The sequence below is a fragment of the Lytechinus variegatus genome, chromosome 3, assembly GCF_018143015.1.
Source record: "Lytechinus variegatus isolate NC3 chromosome 3, Lvar_3.0, whole genome shotgun sequence".
NCBI classification, from domain to species: domain Eukaryota; kingdom Metazoa; phylum Echinodermata; class Echinoidea; order Temnopleuroida; family Toxopneustidae; genus Lytechinus; species Lytechinus variegatus.
In genome coordinates, this window is record NC_054742.1 from 29717307 (window position 1) to 29737413 (window position 20107).

The window sequence follows — 20107 nt, forward strand, 5'->3', positions numbered from 1 at the left end:
CCTACATCATTGGGTTTAGTAGCACTAATAGTATACGGCCCCACCTCCCACACCTCGCGCAAATCGTACTCTAAACACGTAGTGTTGACTGTTGGGGCAAAAGTACATCCTTCATAAAATATTTGTCTTAATTTTTTTATACCCTTGCAAATCTGACCCTAAACACGTAGCTTCCCTAGCGAAATAGATACCCTTTTTTCATTATATTAGTGTTTTTTACACCCTTATTACGTACCGTACGTTATGTGCCCTATCTTGAAAAAGACATCCTTTTTACGTGTTTTTTTTTGGTCGCGCATGGTATCCACTCGTCCATGAAAGTGGCCCTCCCGGGATGCATGGTCATTACAAATTGATTAAGAAGTTACTTGGAAGTAGCACTATATGGGAAGAACTGGGGATCGGAGTATGAAAGGTTTTGTCAAGATAATTCATCTGACTTATAGTAACACTGCTTCTCGGCCAATCAAAATCAAGGAAAGTTGTCAGATCAGAAAGATAAAAAGTTTTTAAGACCCCCCCCCCATGCACACACACACACATACATGAATGTAGTTAATGTATTATCTTAGTGGAGGTCAATACAGTCATTTAAATGCACATGATCACTCTAAACAAGGTAACAAAAGATAACAAAAAACATGTTTTTGGTCTCAGTCTAACATTTTATTTTTTTTCTCACAAGACACTTTTCAATCAAATGATTTTTTTTCTTTCTTCCAGCTACAAAACTGTTCACTATTCCTAGACAATCACATCTACTACTCATAATGTACAACATCAATTGAAAATAAACAAAAAGGACGAAAAAATAAAATAATGGGCAATTTGAAACATAGCTCTTGCACCTATGACATGACACCGATTCTCACACAAGCAAAATATAGCTACAACAAAATAAAATCAAGGCTCTATTACTTTTTCTTTGAACATCAAAACTGGTATAGTAAATTTCTGTTTCACAAACTACATGGTCCAGTATAATCCAAGGAAGTGTACATAAGAAGATTCCGTTTCATTTATTTTATTTCTGTATGCAACAGAAATGATAAAAAACAGCAGTGGCTGAGAGATGAAGAATGAACCATTCAATGAGAATTGAAGTGTTGGGTTCTATAGTAAACTTTTTTTGGAAAAAACTATTCAAGGACACCATTATGATTGTAGTGGTCTCTAGAGGGAGAGTGTGCTGAGGAGTATGAATGAAATAAGAATGAATAAATTTTTGGATTATTGGCTGTAAAGTATGGTAGCAGTTGCTGCGAGGGAATGAATCTAATGTATAAATAAAATCACTATATCATTAGGGATCTGTGTTATCAAGCAAACAATTCATTAATCAAGATTATTACACATCCATCTATGTAGGAATTGACGTACATGTACAGAAAAACACATTTTTGGTGACCCTGTCTACATCAAATCCATTTTCATAGAGTAGTAATTTACTTCTTGTGATTTAAACTTTTTTTGAAAGAGTTTGTTTACTTTATGTCACCTTTTTGTATCTCCTCTTGGAAACTATGACACACTGCTTTCATTATAAATGATTGCAGAGTCTTAACATTATAGCTGTATAGAAAATTTGATTTCAGCAAATGATTAACATATCTAGGAGTGTTTCACAAAGAATTAGCATGACTTAGAGTCGCACTTAATATATCATATGCAACATGCAATCTTATCGAATGATACGCAGTAGTCCGCTTCCTCTTGGCATGATCTGAACAATGCGGTCATGCCTTTTATACCGCACGCAACTCTGCATTTAAGTGCGACAAAGTCATACTCAGCTCTTTGCGAAACACCCCCTGGGCATCCTAGTTAGATGGCACTTTAGTTTGCAATTGGATGCTTCCCTAGAAGCACTATTACAGATCTTTGTATTGATCAAGTTCAATTATCTAAGGTGTATATACATACTGCTGTCCAATGACAAAAGGAACAACTCTGTGGAAAGAGTTTCATTGTAAATGAGGAAAAAAATGTCACTGTTTTTTTGTGTAAGATAGAGTTACTTCCTTTTGACAAAAAAAACAACAAGAGTTGCTTCCTTTTGGGATGAGACAGCAACCTAGATACATAGTAGCCGTGTTCAAAATGATTGGCTTTCATTCCATTATTATTCATGGGGTGAAGTTCACAAACTGGGGTTTGAATAGTGTGATAAATGTCTTACACGAATGTAATAGTAGGTTTGTTAGGCTAAAAATTGAAGATGGTTTTTCAGCAGTGTTTAGATGATGCAATTAACTAATAAATTTGTCATAGACCAGGAGAGATTTAATATCTGCATGATACATATTGTCTAGTAGTACATTCAGAACACATTGGAAAGTCTACATACAATGTTTCCACTGATAACACTGATGGAGAAAAATACTTCTGTTTATAGGAACATGTAACAACCTGTACAAAGATGATTTATATATACTGAAGACATCAAAATCACATGATTAATAAACTATTGTGTAGATGCAAAGGCCTTTCTTTGATTGAGAATGACAGAGATTATTATTGTAGAGAGGCCTCCATATGGCATTTGATTGCATGTCATCTTGCCGCAGTTTGAATACATATACAATTGATTTTCATAAATAACCTGGGCAAGACACATAAATATCAAGAATATATCATATGGATAAGAACATATTCAAACAGGTCACATGTTAAGATACAGTATTTATCATCCATTTTGTGATGCAATTATGAAAATTGCTGCCTTGTATAAAATCTTTACCAATCATCCATGATTCCTGTTACTAGGCAACGCATGATTTAGACTCGCTACTGTCATGTTTACATAATCGTCAAGGAAGTAAATATCCACACTTATCACAAATATCATTCTCCATAGACAAGGCTTGGCTAAAAATACACTTCCATAACACATACAACTGTGTACTGCTGGCTAGTACCAATTTACAACTTCTTTAAAGTAGATCCTAAAGACATGTTAACCTCATTCACATCACGTTCTAAACCCTTACAAACTTTATTGAACAAAAATACCTGTTGCACTTAATGGAGATATAAAACACTACACTTTACTCACAACACAATCATGGATTCAATGTAAATATCTGACATATTACATAATGATACTTGGTCCAATGTTTAAGCTTTTTCATCACATACGAAAAACAAAAAAATAATTCATCTAACACAGCATGTGCAAAAGTACTCACTCATTTCACTGATCGACTCATAATATGAGAATAAAAGTCTTTATAGAATATTCATCTTCCTTTTGCTTTGTCAGGAAGAGAGAGATGAAAAAGGAAGCTACAAAATTACAAACACAACATTAAATTATCACTCTCTTTTTCCTCCATGTATTCTTTGAAAAGGTGAGATGGAAATCATGAAAGACTACATACAAAGTTGATGAAAGGCCACCAAAGATGATAGCTAAGTTTGGAATCTTTCTCAAATGGACTGTAAGGCTTACGTGAGTTTGCATCCGATGGATTCAACATCACTTTTGTCTCTATCATTTATATTCCATTACGGTGCAAGCAAATTCAGAAAGCCTTTCATTTACGATAATGGAGTTTTCAACAAGTAAAAAGAAATTGAGTAGATCTTTATACCCAAAATTGGATTTATACATATTACGTCTTAAACTGAGTCCTGCATCCCATTTGATAAAGAAATACCACGCAAAAAGGGGAAGATTTTGGGAGCTAGAAGTTCACATCCAAAATCACCCCTCTCCTACCAAAAATTAAATTGAAGCCTTCTCACCACATCCCTCTGGCAAGCTTATCACATGGTATTGCCCCCTTTTTTCCTAGACCTAATTTGTTTACATATTGCATTTTCAAAGGAATTCCATAGAATTAAAACTAAACATTGGAAATTCTCAAGGTATAAGTGATTTTATCGATATTGGATGCATTAAAAAATTTTTTTTAAATAGATTATCTTAGGATGTAGAACACTGAGCAAAAATGGTATAAAACAATCCTACAGGGTTTTATGGAATGGGAGGAGGAGATTGGGAAATTGTGTATCCAAAAAGGATGGTGGCAAAGCATATAAAGATATCAAAACATTTGCAAACAGTAAAGGAAGAAGCTGCTGTGAAACTATAAGATGATCAGATCAAATTTTGCTTGGAATTTACCAATGAAAATTCAATCTATGTTGATACAACACATGATTATACTGCAGTAACATGACCACTTCATCAGGAGACAAACTTCTACATAGGAGCATTCAATTGAGTCTAAAGCTGATAAATAAATAAAATTACTATTCATTTGATACATTGGAAGGAGTTCATGTAAATAAATTAAATTTATCTAATAGGGTTACCAGCACATTCAGAAAAAATAGATGAATAAATACTTTACTTTTGGTGTAATCTGCTTGGTCGACATAAGTATCAAACAACCATTTAAAAACAAGCTTCCTGCAAATTATGATTACTATTATGAAAACAGAATATACTCATACACAATGCCCTAGTCTGTGAGGTTAATCAATGACATTCTTTATAATCATCTCCCACTCTGCATTTTGTAATATGTTTTCAAACTGCATACACCTTTCCACATTACTAAAATAAATAAATTGGAAAATTAGCTGCATAATTTGAGTAAATGCTGTGATTTTGATGCTAGGGCAATAGATGCCTAGAAGGTCATTCGATGTGAACGGATCATCCACTGTATAGACGGAAAGTAATACTCGAGTCAAAAGTCTGATGACTGCACAGATTGTCTCTAAAGCTAATTATGATTGAGAGTAAAAGAGTTTATGAGGTAGGATTTATCATTCACTACAGTCTAGACTAAAACCAACATCATGCATCCATATCTATATCAACACCACCAACTGAGCTTGAATCAGAAATCAATCAGCAAGGCTTCATTTACAGTTCATTCATCTAGTTGCGGAAGCTGATGTGAAGGAAAATTTACCAGAAACTGATCAATTTACATGGGCAGCTGCCAATCAAAAACAATTCACTCAATGACTAACAGACACACTACATTTAGCTATGTACAGGTGGACACCATAACAATAATGATGAAAACATCGGTCACAAAAAAGAACAAACATTGAATACATGAACATCTTATTTATCAAGCATAGATTATTCCAAAATAACTTTTCTTCAAACTAACTCTTCAGAAATACAATAATTTAAGAACTTTGTTTTGTATGTGGAGGACATTGCAATTAATATTAATTGTTGATTGCTTGAATGAGAAGTATTATGACATTTCGGTGAGTTCCATCCATCTTGTCTCAAAGAAAGAACGCATCGCATGCCCAGCTCGGCCAACTTCAGATTCATCCTCGTTAAAGGTTTCACAGTTATCAAAAATCAGGCGTGCATCCACTGCAAAGTCATCAAGTGTCTTGTATCTGGAAAGAAAAGAGAGAGGGAAAACAAATATAATAAAGTTTCATTTCAAAGAGAAAATATATAAATACTTAAATAAAACAATGTATGCACTATCTCCACTCCAAGCCAACGCCTTTCTTTGTGATTATTCTAGCAATGAGCAGCCATGTCACTCAAACTGCTGAGCGAACAGCATTTAACACTTGCATCTGTTTTTCAAGTCTTTTCAACAATTCAGTAGACCATTATTATTTCATATGAATGTTGCAAATACTGATATTGTAATATTTCTCGATTCATCCATATCTAATCAACTTTTAATTTGGTAAGATGTTGATGATGGTGACGATGATGATGGCGACGGTAGTGATAATAGTGATTATGGTGATGAGTGATGATTGTGACGATGAGGAAGACAATGGTGATAAGAACGAAACTGGTTCAAGACCACATTGAAGATAATGGTAATGGCAGTAACAAGGAAACAAATAAAATCACAGTCAAATGAATAGCTTACTTCTTCTCCTTGAGTTTGTTCTTCATAGTGCTGAAGTCCATAGGTTGTTTGATGATCTTGCGGTATTGAGGAATCTGTTTCGTATTGACAGGAGCCATGAAAGGCCATGAACAGTGCTCTTTCTCAATCTCAGACAGGATTTGCCTAAGAAAAAAAGAATTCAGTTATATGTAAGAAAAGACAAACTCGTGGACACTGTCTTGAGCTCTTACAGGTGATATTTTAAAAAAAAATGCTAAATACACATTTAAGATACCAAATAATACACACAAGGAGAAAAATTTCAAACAGGAAAAAAAACTGCAACAACGAAAATGCACAAGTCTTCAATTTTCAGGTCCCAATTCTTCAATTGTCATCTTTAAGATTTTGTGATGTAGAAAGTTTTAAATGAATTGTACAATATCTTAAAGTTTAAACTATTTTGGTTGTCTCTCATTTCATATTAGGACAAACATGATTAGATATAGTTTTTATTCATCCAAAGTAAACCTATTCAAAAGAAACAATGTTAAGGGCATCTTACTTGCAAGGTTGGAGTTCTTTTGGAACTGAAGACATCTTCTTGGAAGATTTCTTATCCGACTTCTTCTCTGACTTCTTCTCAGATTTCCTCTCTGATTTCTTTTCTGATTTGTCTGTTTCATCCCTCGAGGCTGATGCTGGACTGCTAGCACCATCCATAACTGGTGTGTTGCGACCAGATTCAGATTTCTTAGATTTACTGCTCTTCTTCTTCTTCTCATTGGGTGTCTTCTTTTTGGCTTGCTGTCAGATTAACAAAAATAAGTCAATTATAAAGAGCTATATGCAATAGAGCAATACTGATTGTACAGATTTTGCACAAAAGCTGGAATATGAATGGGATTTTCAAAAAAAATAAATTTTCATATTATCACAATCATAAACGGTCTTGATTGGAAATGAGCAATTTCGTAAGTTTGGTTTCTTCAAACAGGATGATAAATCAACTTGAAGTCTAATACCATGTCAATGACTAAAATTATGAGAGTCTACACAATTTTTTAATATGTATCATGATATGAATAGAAAGTAAATGGATCATACTTTATTTCATTAATTTCATCTGCAAATTTTTCTGTCAGCAGTTCTTCCATCTGCTTTATATCATCATGCAAGAATAACATGCATACTATGTAATTTATTACCCTTTCTATCTTACTTGTACACAGTATAAACAAAACTCTATTAGAATATCACACATGTACACAGCATATTTACATACATGTAAATGCTCCCATGCAGTCTTAAAAAAAATAATTCCTATGTCATGCACCATGCAGCTAACAAAAGAACAATATATGTTTCTAAATTTGAGAAAAATCATAACATAAATGAACATTGAACATAATACCACTCATCACTGTAAAATATTGCCAATAAGTAAATAAATGAATAATAAAAAATAATCCCATCATTTCCCATTCATTCTAAATGTTATGGAAGAGTATAGTTTACATTGAATTGACCAAAAGATTAGAAAGTTAGATGTTAGAATGAAGTATGGAAAGGAATGTACGTAGATGATAGGAAACTGCTTCATGAATGTGTTAATTCAAACATTATTAGTCATGAAATGGGAAGATACAGAAGAAAAGGTAATTATAATCACTAAGTGATTCTAAATGATACATATGTATTTGAATTATAATATTGTTATATGACATGAGTGAATATATTTGTAGTGTTGATATGGAATGTTGAGAAATAGCGGATATTGGATAGAGGCAAACACAACCGTTTTTCCACATGGGCATTAGCAGTCACATCAAACAAGGCCAAAACATTAAATGCCATTTTAGTTTGTCTTGGTGAGCGGGTGTAATTGAAGAGTCAGTTGCTCCTGTTTGTGTTAATTTCACTGGTTTACTTTTCAATCCAATAAAAAAATAAACTGCCAAAAAATGTGAACATTGCAAGTAATTTGTAATTTTTGCTGTCATAGTTCTACCTTTTGGGTGCAATTGTCGCAATACCAGTCTCCCTCGGGCACTTCAGATAATTTGGGTTTGAGGCAATACATATGGTAGCCTCTGTCGCACCAGTCACAGAGCAGCAACTTAGCCTCATCGCAGGAGCGCCGACACACCTTACAAGACTGCATGCAGGGGGAAGGAGGGGGAGAGGGAGGCTTGGGTTTCATCAAAGAGGCTGGCTATTCAAGACTAATCTTAAGGGATGAAATCATTCATGCATGCACTGATTCTACTACACTTTATCATCTTACAACCCAATGAATGAATGTCTGTATGGGAGGATGGATGGTACATATCAACTAAAGTACTCTACTTATAACTACTTCATGTTGACCAATGCAAGGATAAGCATGAATTTCATCATCAACTTTTGCATGAGGACTGAGAGTACTTCAAAATGAAAGTGCTTCTAATACATAATTAGGAATTTCAATATAAATACACAAACAACTCATTATACATAATATAATATTATGAGACAGAACTGGTTTTGACCACTGAACTTCTACATCAACAGCTACTATTGCAATCTATCCTAAATATCTACTAAAACACACATCTACTCTTATCATCCAAATTCAACTAAAAAACACCCTATAAGATATGCACATTCATAAGGCATAGAAATATTTACACTATAGAAAAAAATGGAGAAATAATATTTGAAATCTACTTGATAATAGGAGAGCAGAATGAGCCTAAAGCACTAACAGTAGCATGCAAATAAACAAAGCCATTACGGTCAAACAAACCCCTCTCATCTTCTACAAAAACAAATCTCTTCTGAAAATTCTCATTTCCATATGACTGACTTCTAGTCGCCTGGTGCAGTATTGTCGTTTCTTTTTTGCACATATTAATTATTCATGCATCATGCTAGATGTTAACTTATTATTCAGAACTTTATAGGAGACAAGTAGGCAATTTGAATTTTTCGTGACTAATTGCACTGGTTTCTGTGGCAGATAAGTTACTGACTATAATCAACTTGAATATACTTAATTTTGATTGGCTGCCGACTGCTGAGTATCATTATCATGGTAGATACCATTAGATTGCAATGTTGCCAATAGATTTAGGTTTGTGGGATGGGGGCGGGGTGGTGTACTGGTAAAGAACCATAACCTAGTATCATTGAATTCCTAATTCATTCACCCAAAGAAACTTTCTGTCAATATCAAGAGTTTTCTTACCTACAAAAAGGGTAAAGTTATCTACCAAATAATACAGCTAACAAGTATAAAGATGAAGAAATACTCACAGCTTTCATGATGGACTTATCCCAGGCAATGCATCTATCTAGCATGGTGATACAGATGTAAAGCTGAGCTGCAGAGGAACAATCAGCAACACATCTCCTCCATCTAGACATTCCTCTAGGAACATCAGACCGGATGAAACCATCTCCCTCTTCATCATCTAAATTAACATGTTTATCAATGTCCTTTCCTTCCTCCATCTCCTTCTTTTCCTCTCCATCAACCTCCACTTTCTCCTCGTCCTCATCCTGAGCAGACTTGGACACATCCATGGAAGTCTCATCAATGCCCATTGTCCTGTCGTCATCGTCAACCTCCATCCTTTCTGCAGCTATCTTCTCTTCATCATCTTTATCAGCGGCACCCTCAGTGGTATTGGAATCGTCTGTGAAGTTGAGGATGATGCCAGCCTGACGTTGAAGACGAAGCTGAAGTTCCTCCTCGTCTCGCTTGATGCGGGCTTCTTCTCTCAGCTTTTCTCTTCTGTCTCGCTCCTTCTTCTCTCTCTCTTTCCTTTCCCTCTCCTTTTTCTTTTCCTCTTTACTGTTTAAAAGATTATTCAAAATGAATTGATGAATTATAAATGATCAGTTGAATAGATTTCTAAATAATAAATTTAAGTATGTGTGTATCTGATAATCACATAATGTAGACAAATCGTGTAACAGAACACATATGTCAATGTCAGTACCCAAGCGTCACCTGTCTTACATAATCGTTAACATTTCGTTTCAGATTCATAATTATCCTACTGAAGCGTAGAACAAAATATTTACTTTCCATCATTTATTACAAACCATCATGTACACTCATGGTGGTTTTCCAGTATTATATTATCAAGAAAGAATATGTATTTACCTTATTGCTGCATCCACAGAAAAGGTGGTGTGATCCCTATTTCAAAGGAAGAAGAGAAAATTTGTGAAAACACTTAGATTAAACCAACAAAGACACTGTTGGTATATATTTTCACTTTTTCTGTTTGTTTTAAATTACTGCATGGACTTTTTCTAATTCACTTTCCTTGCTAAAATGGAAGAGACATATTGATATCATAAGGCAAATCAACCCAAGTCTACTTACTAAAGAAAAAAAAGATCTAGATTGAATGATTGGTTACCTAACAACATCACTTCTAACAAATTGGGATATTCACTACAAAGATGCTAGTCATTCCAAGTTGTATTTGCCTATAAATCCAACTTGGCAGATTCTTGCTATTATATTATGGTTACACAGGTTGTTGGATGCAACCTCAACTCCACAGAGACATGTCATTTTGTCTTGAAGAACTTACCTAAACCCAAGAGGTGGTCTAAGATATCTCCTCTCAACTGCTTTCTCAAAGGACTGTAACCTCTGGATGGCAAAGTCTACCAAGTCGATATCAGCTTCTTTGGCTGTTTGACATGAAACCAGCTCAGGACTCTCTGTAGCCCTATCAGGTATCACCCAACCCTTCATGATAAATAATGAAGACAATCAGCGTCATGAATATCATTTTGTAAAGTAAGGTTATAAAACATAAGATAAACTGCCTATACGCTGCTAGTGTTAGAATGAAATCACCCTATGTTGTATCTATCAATGATCTGTTATCAATAAACTGTTGATTGGATCCCTTAAGAGATAATGGTGACGTCATTCAGAAAGACACCGTTTGAATAAAACTGAATGATGATGACGTTTCTTTAAACTAAAACAAAATCACAATTAAACAGGAATGACCAATTACATCAAAACATTATGTCATGAACCCACCACACTGTGAGAACGAATGGTTTCTCTTGATAAATGCTTCACTTGAGAACAAAAACATGAGTTTGATTTTTGTTAACATGGATTTATCATACAGACTTTGTATTTGAAATAATGACTTTTATTGACTTTCACATCATTGTATTATTACCTTGGTTTGCATGAATCCTTGGGTAAGTTTCTCCTCCATAGTTTCAATAGCAATGATCATTTCCTTCTCAATGTTGAAGGCAAGCTCCTCATCCCAACTATGAGAGGGGTCTGGATCTACATAGCCTCCTTCCTTTATGTTGGGATTAGGTGCCATTTTCAGGGCTGTTTCCAAGAAATAGTGCAGAAATATAAAGCAGACAATTACATATTAAGGGATTTAATGCTTGCAAGTGTTCTTTTTCCGAGTGGACTAACTTACATAATCAATAAACAGTACCGAGAACCTTTACATACGGCCCCAAAGGCCATGGCCCTTATGATTATCATCAATGTCCCTCTGACTGAAAATTATTTTTTGAGCCCTTTTGAATTGTTCCTTTTTGTGCTGTAATATAGAAATATGACTTGCATCAAAATATTGCAATATAAGGCCTACAACACCGATACTGGATACAGAAATAATATCATACATATAGAATGTGTCAATATACTCTCTATCCAATGAGGCTAAAAAGTGAGATATACTTCCCATATGATTTTAATTACATTTCAGTAATGATTAGAGTGACTTCTATTTTTTATTTTCGAACTGTATTTAACATTACTCTGGATTTCCAATTTCCTTGAAAGATTTCTGTTAACCCGTTGCCAACGGGAGCCGGATATATACGGTTCCCTAAAACTTATTCATGTACGGGAGCCGTATATAGTCGGTTCCCCAAAGGCTATTACTCGCATCCATTTGCAGGCTTTAAAAATACAATTTCATACTATGTTTCTGCCTTTTCTGTGTTATAATTACAATGTCCATTAATTAAACTACACATTCCAGAAAGTCATACGTTTTTACCTTTTGTTTCTATAGTTTATAAAGCATTATAAAACGAGTTATGCTTCGAAGAGAGTCCAATATTGGCGTACAGTGGGCATTGCCGCGATGGAAGCTTGATTTCAACGATTTTCAGTTTCGCAGAACCACGCATATACCGTAATCAATAAAAGTGAGGGAAAACAATGGGAGCAGCGAAATGCAACCCAAAACGCACGCAGAGCTGCGTGCGTGCGCTGATATGAGCAACGATAGATCGAAAACGATCGATACTTTATAAGATTGCTTGTGAAGTTTCAAAAAGTCCGGGGTTCGATCCCCGCCGCGGCACCTATGCCCGTGAGCAAGGCATTTAATCTACAATGCTCTTTTATCCTGCTTTCAAATAAATGAAAATGCTATATGCATTACTGCTAACTAGGTGTGCACTTCTTTTTAAAAAAATGGCGCCGTTGATAAAATATAGGAAGAAGAAAAATCATGGTTTCAGTTTATAACACATCGATTTTTGTTTTCTTCTTTCATTTAGGTGCATTATTTTGCCTCTTGAAAATGGCTGTCATAATATTCAACTTCATGAACTGATCAAGCTAGATCAAACTAGAAGAGATTACACGACTTTAAGTTGATATCGATTTCTATAATCCTAAACAAAAAGTGTATACAGCTGGCTATTGAGAATACCTCGGATCGTACGTACACTGTATTTTGTTCTAACGATACGGATGTGGTAATTGGAGGCATGGCCCCCTTTCCTTTGAAAATCACAAAAGGGCATCCAGCGAAGGTCAATAAAGTTGCCACTTACTAACAATGTAAAAGAGTGACTTGAAAGGGAAGGATGTACGGATGAATTCACACTTTGTCAGTTTGGTTTAACACCAAAGAGTGATAAACGCCGTGACATAGGCATAATCATGCTAATGAAGACTAATATGTGTTATTTACGATGTACAAAGTATATGAAGCATGTTTTATCCATATCAGTAATCTCATATGAATTTTCGAAAAAAAAATCTAAGGTTCCCCCAATTGATTATATTCTGATTGAGTATGTTATCGTGGTTTGGTTTGACCTGCATATAAAAAAAATGTGATGCGATAGGAATCCAGAGCATGGAGTAAATATGCATTCCATGGATATATTATTCGAGAAGATAGAGGGAATGAAAAGCAGAATATATTAAAATAAAATATTTATGTTTATGTCTGCAAACAGGCCTATAATGCTTTTCACGGAACAAATGATGTAAGCCGGGTAATGAATAAGTAGAGCGCCTTGATCACAATGTTTAGTGGATATTATCTGAATTATTAATCATTTTCATCATGCGGCTCGTTTAATTTTTTTTAATTGCTTGTTAGAAGGGTGCGAGAAAAACGGCATAAAGCATATTGTGATTCCATATACGTCCATTCAGTTATTTGTTTCATTTTGGCCGTACTCCATAGAATGATAACAGACATTCAACTTTGATAAAGATAAATATGAGATAAAGCAATCAGTACATGAATTGATTAATAAAGACAATTAATTAATTAATTAGAGATAATATATATCACTTAATATGAGCTGGAATATGATATTTAGGCAGGCGAGAATGGCCTTTCTATGTATCTCTTTTGAAACACGCTCTTCCTCTTACAGTTCTCTAATTAACTCGTTATATTTGTATTTTCATCGGAGCTCTTATGGATTGTTGGCTACAAGGAAAAAGGAAGTGGAGAAATAAAACATAAGAATTATTTTAATACATCGAAATTCTGTAAAGGTGAATGTACCGGGTGAGAAATTATATACACTTACGACATTATAGAATTATAATTTGGCAATGCAGGTTATTATTTTCAGAGTCCTTTTTCATCTTGACGAAATTGGATATTGAAACAAACTGAACGCAGGAAATAATAATTTCCGAACGGAAAGTTCCTAAAATGTTAATCAAATCATATATTGTCCGAAAATTTGACAGTGAGTGTGGCGAAACAAATGGGGGGGGTTAAATGATGGAATATAATTTATATGCACTAGAATAAAAAAAAGGGTATAAAATAGTAATGGTGTAACTTGGGTTGCGATTTCATTGCTGACCTCTATTTCTCCCCCCCCCCCTTTGCTTGTCAGAAAAAAAGTAAAGAAAAAGTAGCGCATTTATAGTCCCCTCCACCAAGAATTCCTTGGTTCACCGCCGATCGCTGACAACTAGATTACCAGCAAAACCGAAAATGTCTTTCTGGTCACACTCATTTTTTTCCATTTTAAATTGTCCAACATATACTTAAGTTATTTTTTCTTGCATTTTCCATGAATTACTAATCATTTGTTGATCATTAAATCCTTTGCACATAAATGTCAAGAAAATAACCACACACGTTCTAAACTAGTGAAATAAACTGAGAATTGAGTAAGTTCACAATAAATAAAACGGTTTGCAGGGACTTATTGTATATTCTTGGATAATGAAAGGCAGAATGTCTTGTTTTTAATACAATTTTAATTACTAGAATCATTTGATACATAACATTCATTTTTTTACACAAATACATGGCAACGTCTCCGTTGGATTTTGAATTAAGGAAATAATTTGGAGGTTTTTGTTGAACATTTCTCGACGACGTATAAAATCTAGAAATCATTTGAAATTGATTATGGGCCGAATATGCCGGGCACCTATCCTAATGTAGGTTCTATTTTTTAGTATGGGTTGGGCTTGGAGGGCCGGGTTTGGACATATTTCTGTGATGACGAGAATATACTCAGAAGGGAAAAAAAATAGAGAGAGGGCCGGGGGACACGGAACGGGAGATGAAGAAGAGAGGGAGCATAACCCACTTGTCTGCGCAGTGTTGTAGTACATTTTTTTTCGATTAAAAGCGCCTCGTATGAAATTGAACCCTCTCCCCCCCCCTGCGTAAGCTACTGATTGAATAGAAGGGAAAAAAGTAAAGGGAATATAGAGGAGAGAGAGAATATAAGTAGAGGTTGACTAGAGGTAAGGGGATTAGAGAGAGTAGAGGGGATGGCATTCATGACAATAACAATAATATTTTTCAATCGAATTAAACTAATTTTTTTTATTCTTTACATGTAAAATATTCAAATGTTTACATAATATCAATGATAACAATTATAAACATTACTATCAACACTAACAATGATAATAACAAATAATAAAAGAAAATATAACAATCGGATAATAAAAATAATAATAATAATATTGATAATAATAACAACAATGGTTAAGGTTATGAATATAATAATGATAAGACAAATAAAAAGATAAAATAAAAAAGCAGACGAAACAGAAAAAAAGATGAAGGGAGAAGATAATGGTGATCATGGGGGATGGGGTGGGCTAACTTAAGTAATTGGATGATAAATGATAAATAATCTTCATAATAATTGTCGTATACCACCTTGCAAATTTTAATCGAGAAGATTATGATTTCTTGTTCAGAAAGTATAACTTGTATGCATATAACGATATTTTGAAGATTCATGTTTTGGGGGGCATACTTTTAAAAGGAAATATCATATTCTTCATTTTTTTCATTTTGCATGAAGAGAAAAACAGAGAGAACAAAATTAAGCAAAATAGGACGACGGGAGTAAAAGAATGAGAATAGGTATAAAGAGAAGATAAGACGACGAAGAAAAAAGGCGAAAAAAAGAAGCACAAGCAAATTCATAACAAGAATAAATAGAAGGGAAATAGAAAGAGAAAACTTAGGAGATGTAGGAGGTGTAGGATTACACAATTATCAGTGAAGAAGAAGAAGGAGGAGAAAATGAAAAGGGAGCATTATAAAAAAGGAAGAAAAAAACAAGGAGGATTTCATTTGCAAGAGGAAACAAAGCAAGACTATATCAAGGGAGAGGGGGGGGGGGTCTATAAATAGGAAGTATAAGAACAAAAAGATGAGACAGAGATCGAACAAAAGAAGAAAGGAAATGAGGATGATAAGATAAGAAGAATATCGAAAAAGAAGAATATGAGAAGAAAAGAAATGAGAATAATAATTTTGATAATAATAAGAAGATCGAAAAAGAAGAAAAGGAAGAAGAAAGGAAGGAAGAATATTATGATAATAGTAACATTATGAGAATATTATGATAACATTAATATCGAAAAAGAAGAAGTCCAAGAAGAACTTCAAAACCCACATCACCAACAATACATTCTCAAAGAAGTCACTCTGTACGGACATAATTATAGCACTGGAGCGACAGGTGAGCTCTGAACTTAGTGCAGCCAAAACAGGAAATGAACTACGCATGCGCGAAAACTATCGATCGATCAATTCACTCATCGTGGATCGCACACACGCTTTTGTAATCAACGTTCCAGCTCGCACGCACGGAACAATGGAGCTGTTCGAACTTGACATGGCCGGCTGATTAATCTCGTTTGGGGTGTTAGAACCTATTCTACTATGCCGTCGCGAACGGGTTAATCAAACAAATATGGATCTGGAATAATTTTGGTATATACATGCATTTCAATAAATTCAAAATTTCAATCAATTCAATATAAGTGAATAATACAAATTCACACTTTCTGTTTGACAAAAAACCTTTGTTTTCAAGCTATACCTCAATTCAAAATCTTATTAGGTACAAGTTATTTTGAAGGGGGGGGGGAGGGTGTACATAAAAGGATACAATTTTGAATGAAACCTTGTGAACATTGTTTGCCACTATATGCTTTACTGATTGTACTTTGAAACTTTATAGATTTATTTCTAATTTCTTGTTACTCACTCTTATGAAGTCCTTTAGTGCAGGATTTGTTGCAGAATTCTGTGTATTTTTGAAGGCTCTTCTGCAGGCTTCTTTCTCTGAAACCCCGTGGGTAGAGGTTACGAGTGATCTCGGCCATCTTCTCTGGGTTACTCACATACCACCAACCATGTTGAAGATCTGCAACAAGCAGACCAAACATACCAGTGAATGATTATCTCTTTACATGAATATTCATACTAAAAATTTGACTTCCTGATCAACTATTATGGAAGTGTGTTACACCTCAGCCATTCAAGCTAGTTGTAAACAGAGAATGTCAATAATTGGAACGGATGCTACAAAGTTCTCAGGTCTTAATGATGCTACATGTCTAGTGACCTTTTGTGGTGACTCCGTACGTGCAAAACCTGGTTGCCTGGGAAAGAGAGACCAAACTCATTCACTTTAACCTGAATGGTCCTCCTTGACTAATTTTTGCACTATGAGAATTGTACATGTATATAAAACAGTAAAAACTGATATTAAATGTACTAAAAATATATTTTAAAAAAGAGAGAGTAATTGATAGTTATTAAGGATAACAGCACAAATTTTCAGTTAATACAATGGCCAGATGATTATTTTAATTCTAGCAACTGTGGAAAAATTGTGTATTGGATTCACAAACAGAAAAGCGTTCCTAGGTGCTTGTTAAACAATGTAGGATAACATACAATTTTTGCAACTTACTCTTTGGGATAGGTTCAACCTTGGCAGCCTCAATCTTAGCAAGAACAGCTTTCATCTGTGCAATGGCCTTGTTCTCCTCCTCTTCTTCTTCTGTCTCTTCAGACTTCTCCTGCTTGACCAGATTTTGAATAAGAGATTGGTCTATGGCCACAGCTTGTTCCTCTGTCCCGTTTTCGTTCATGGTAGGACCCATTGGCTGCATGGGAATGGCAGCCATCTGGGGGAAGGCAGTGTACGTCCCCAGGAAAGAGTTCATCTGACCCACAGGCATCAAAGGGATTGGCATGTGGTATATATAGGGATTGAAGGCGAATGCGGCTGGAAACGCAGCGGCCGTAGCAGCAGAGACCTGGCTGCCATCAGTAGTTGTCAGTGATGTGGGTGTCTCCACCTGGGAAGTGGAGTCCACAGAGGCAGCGCTTTCTGACTTGGTGACCGAGTTCTCATCACAAGGAAGGCGAGGCAAGATACTAAACCATGTGTTGGATGAGTCTGACACTCCATTGAGTTTGGATCCTGGGAGTTTACTGAGTTGATCAGCTGTGATGAGTTCACCACCATTGTAAGGTTTAATCAGCGGAGACGAAGATTCCGACCTAGGGACCAGTCCCTCAAGGTTCATGAATCCTTGTTTAGGATCTTGGTTCTCCTCAAAAGATTTTCCTTTGGTACTGGATCTCCCGTCCTCTTCAATGTCCTTATCACACTCTCCATTCATCTGGGAATGACTGTTTGCACTTTTTGCAACATCAGCAGCATAGTTATCAACTTCATTAGCAGCAGCATTTACAACATCATTAATGATCTCTTTGACAACTGCTTCACTATCCTCCTCATCTTTATTCCTATTCTTATCATCATTATGGAAGGTGTTTGACATTGACAGATTCTCAGCTTTCTCAATGACATAATTGTTTTCAACTTTGTCTTCTCTGCTCTCTTCTGCAGTTGTTCCATTACAGACATCCATTTTCTCTGGTTGCTCTGCCTGTTTTGAAATTTCATCTCTCTTTATAGCACCAGTCTTATCGCTTAAATCCAAAGCCTGCTCAGTGTCTCTCTCCTTCATTCCACTGAAATCTAAGGCTTCTTCAACTGCATTTTCCAACTTCACTTCAGGTGACTTTGTTTCCTCTGCTTCCCCTTCTCCAACTTCCATTTTAACTTCAGGATTATTTTCAAGCGTCCTTTCGCTTTCTTGCTTTATTTGCTCTTCAGCTTCTTGTTTTATTGCAGGTTCTGTCGGCACTGTACTGTCTTGGGTTTCCATTTTAATATTTTCTTTGGTATCAACAGGCTCTGTGGCCTCATCACAGTTTGAATTCAAAAGGGCAGCAAATTCATCAGGTATGGCACTCTCCATTCCTTCAACTAACACCCCACCAGAGTGAGGTAGCACCCAGTAGCGACGCTTGTAACGGTCCATACCAAAAGACATGGCACGCAGAGAATGTGATGCTTCAAATATCTTGTTTCTGAATTGGCCATGTTGCTGTAATGGAAATGATGATATATCACATAATTTTCAGCATTCAGTTGTAAAAACTACCAATATCTTATACAAAAGTAAAATAATATATTACTACACCCCAATATTTCCTTTAATTCTTTCTCACTTGGATGCTGATTTGTTGACATAAAAGATTTGCACATTCATTACTCTCTTGTAAATATATGATTTAAATTCAAATTAAAAATATTCAAATGATATACAGTTGCTTAATATTTCTGAAAACAATAAAATTGTTACTTGACTGTTCCTAATCATCCTAGCCTCTCTCAAACAATGAAGTCCTATCACTTGTCATTCCATACCTTTGAAAGTTTCTCAATTTTCTTCTCCATCTGTTCTTTTGTAGGACTCTGTTTTCCATCCTTCTCTTTCTCTTTTTCCTCTACTTCTTCAACTTCCACTGTTTTTTCTTCCTCCTCTTCTCCATCTTCTTTTGATGGTACATCTTCCAGATCTTTCTCTCCTCCATCTTTGCTCTCGTCTTCAAACTTGTACTCGTCTACAGCTTCTAGATCTTCTGGGTTCTTTGGAGGGCGTCCTCGCTTGCGCTTGACAGAGTCGTTGAGTTTGCCAAATTTCTTCTCCTGTTGGATTCTCAATCTGTGAATAAAAAGTGCAAACTTGATATGGATGTCACGTCTCAATATAAAAAAAAATTACGGGGAAAGTTTTAGCGCTCTGTGGAAATTTCCACAAGCTATATAATTCAATGCAATGAAGCAGATAACTGAATATGTTCCAATTAATGTTTTGAAGAGTAAAATACATTTATAACTATGACCAAATTCTTGCTCCCAATAGACACTAATAATAAATCATTTTAACAACTCAGATTGTAGACTGACATAATATCAGTTGTAGTCTGAAAAACATTCCTCCTAAAACTTATTGAGCAGCAAAATAACACTTGTAACTTACTTGCGAATCTTTCCCTCGACAACCCACTTGTCCCTTCGTAGATTGGATAGGTTTTCCATGCTGCTGTCAATACAGGCTACTACTCGATCACTACAGACCAGCTGATTGACCAGGTAGCCCAGAATACTGGCCTTGTGGGTGGGATTAAGGGCCAAGAATGGCACTGTCTGGAGCTTGACAGCAAGCTAAAATTAATATACAAGAAAAAAAAATTCAAATTTTTAACATAATAATAATAATGATAATAATTGTACATTTATATTGCATAGTTTCTATATGTATAGTATACACTCACCTTGTCATTTCAATAATGTTATTAGTATTATTACCC

General features: G+C 35.2%; 1 protein-coding gene across 12 annotated transcripts in view; it reads right to left on the minus strand.

The window, feature by feature from the left end:
* Window positions 1-652: 652 nt before the first annotated feature.
* Window positions 653-20107, minus strand: part of LOC121410720 (bromodomain adjacent to zinc finger domain protein 2B-like) — a 93214-nt gene continuing 73759 nt past the window's right edge. For 11 of the 12 annotated variants that reach the window (XM_041602989.1, XM_041602983.1, XM_041602984.1 and 8 more), the window contains 12 exons: window positions 19777-19961; window positions 19161-19458; window positions 17346-18837; window positions 16635-16793; window positions 11042-11205; window positions 10430-10590; window positions 9991-10026; window positions 9135-9675; window positions 7849-7995; window positions 6403-6644; window positions 5877-6020; window positions 653-5379 (listed from right to left, as the gene is read on the minus strand). In XM_041602989.1, the coding sequence (XP_041458923.1) occupies window positions 5226-5379; window positions 5877-6020; window positions 6403-6644; window positions 7849-7995; window positions 9135-9675; window positions 9991-10026; window positions 10430-10590; window positions 11042-11205; window positions 16635-16793; window positions 17346-18837; window positions 19161-19458; window positions 19777-19961 (3723 nt within the window). In that variant the 3' untranslated portion in view covers window positions 653-5225. The remainder of the gene's footprint in view (window positions 5380-5876; window positions 6021-6402; window positions 6645-7848; window positions 7996-9134; window positions 9676-9990; window positions 10027-10429; window positions 10591-11041; window positions 11206-16634; window positions 16794-17345; window positions 18838-19160; window positions 19459-19776; window positions 19962-20107) is intronic. The other variant, XM_041602986.1, reaches the window with a different exon arrangement.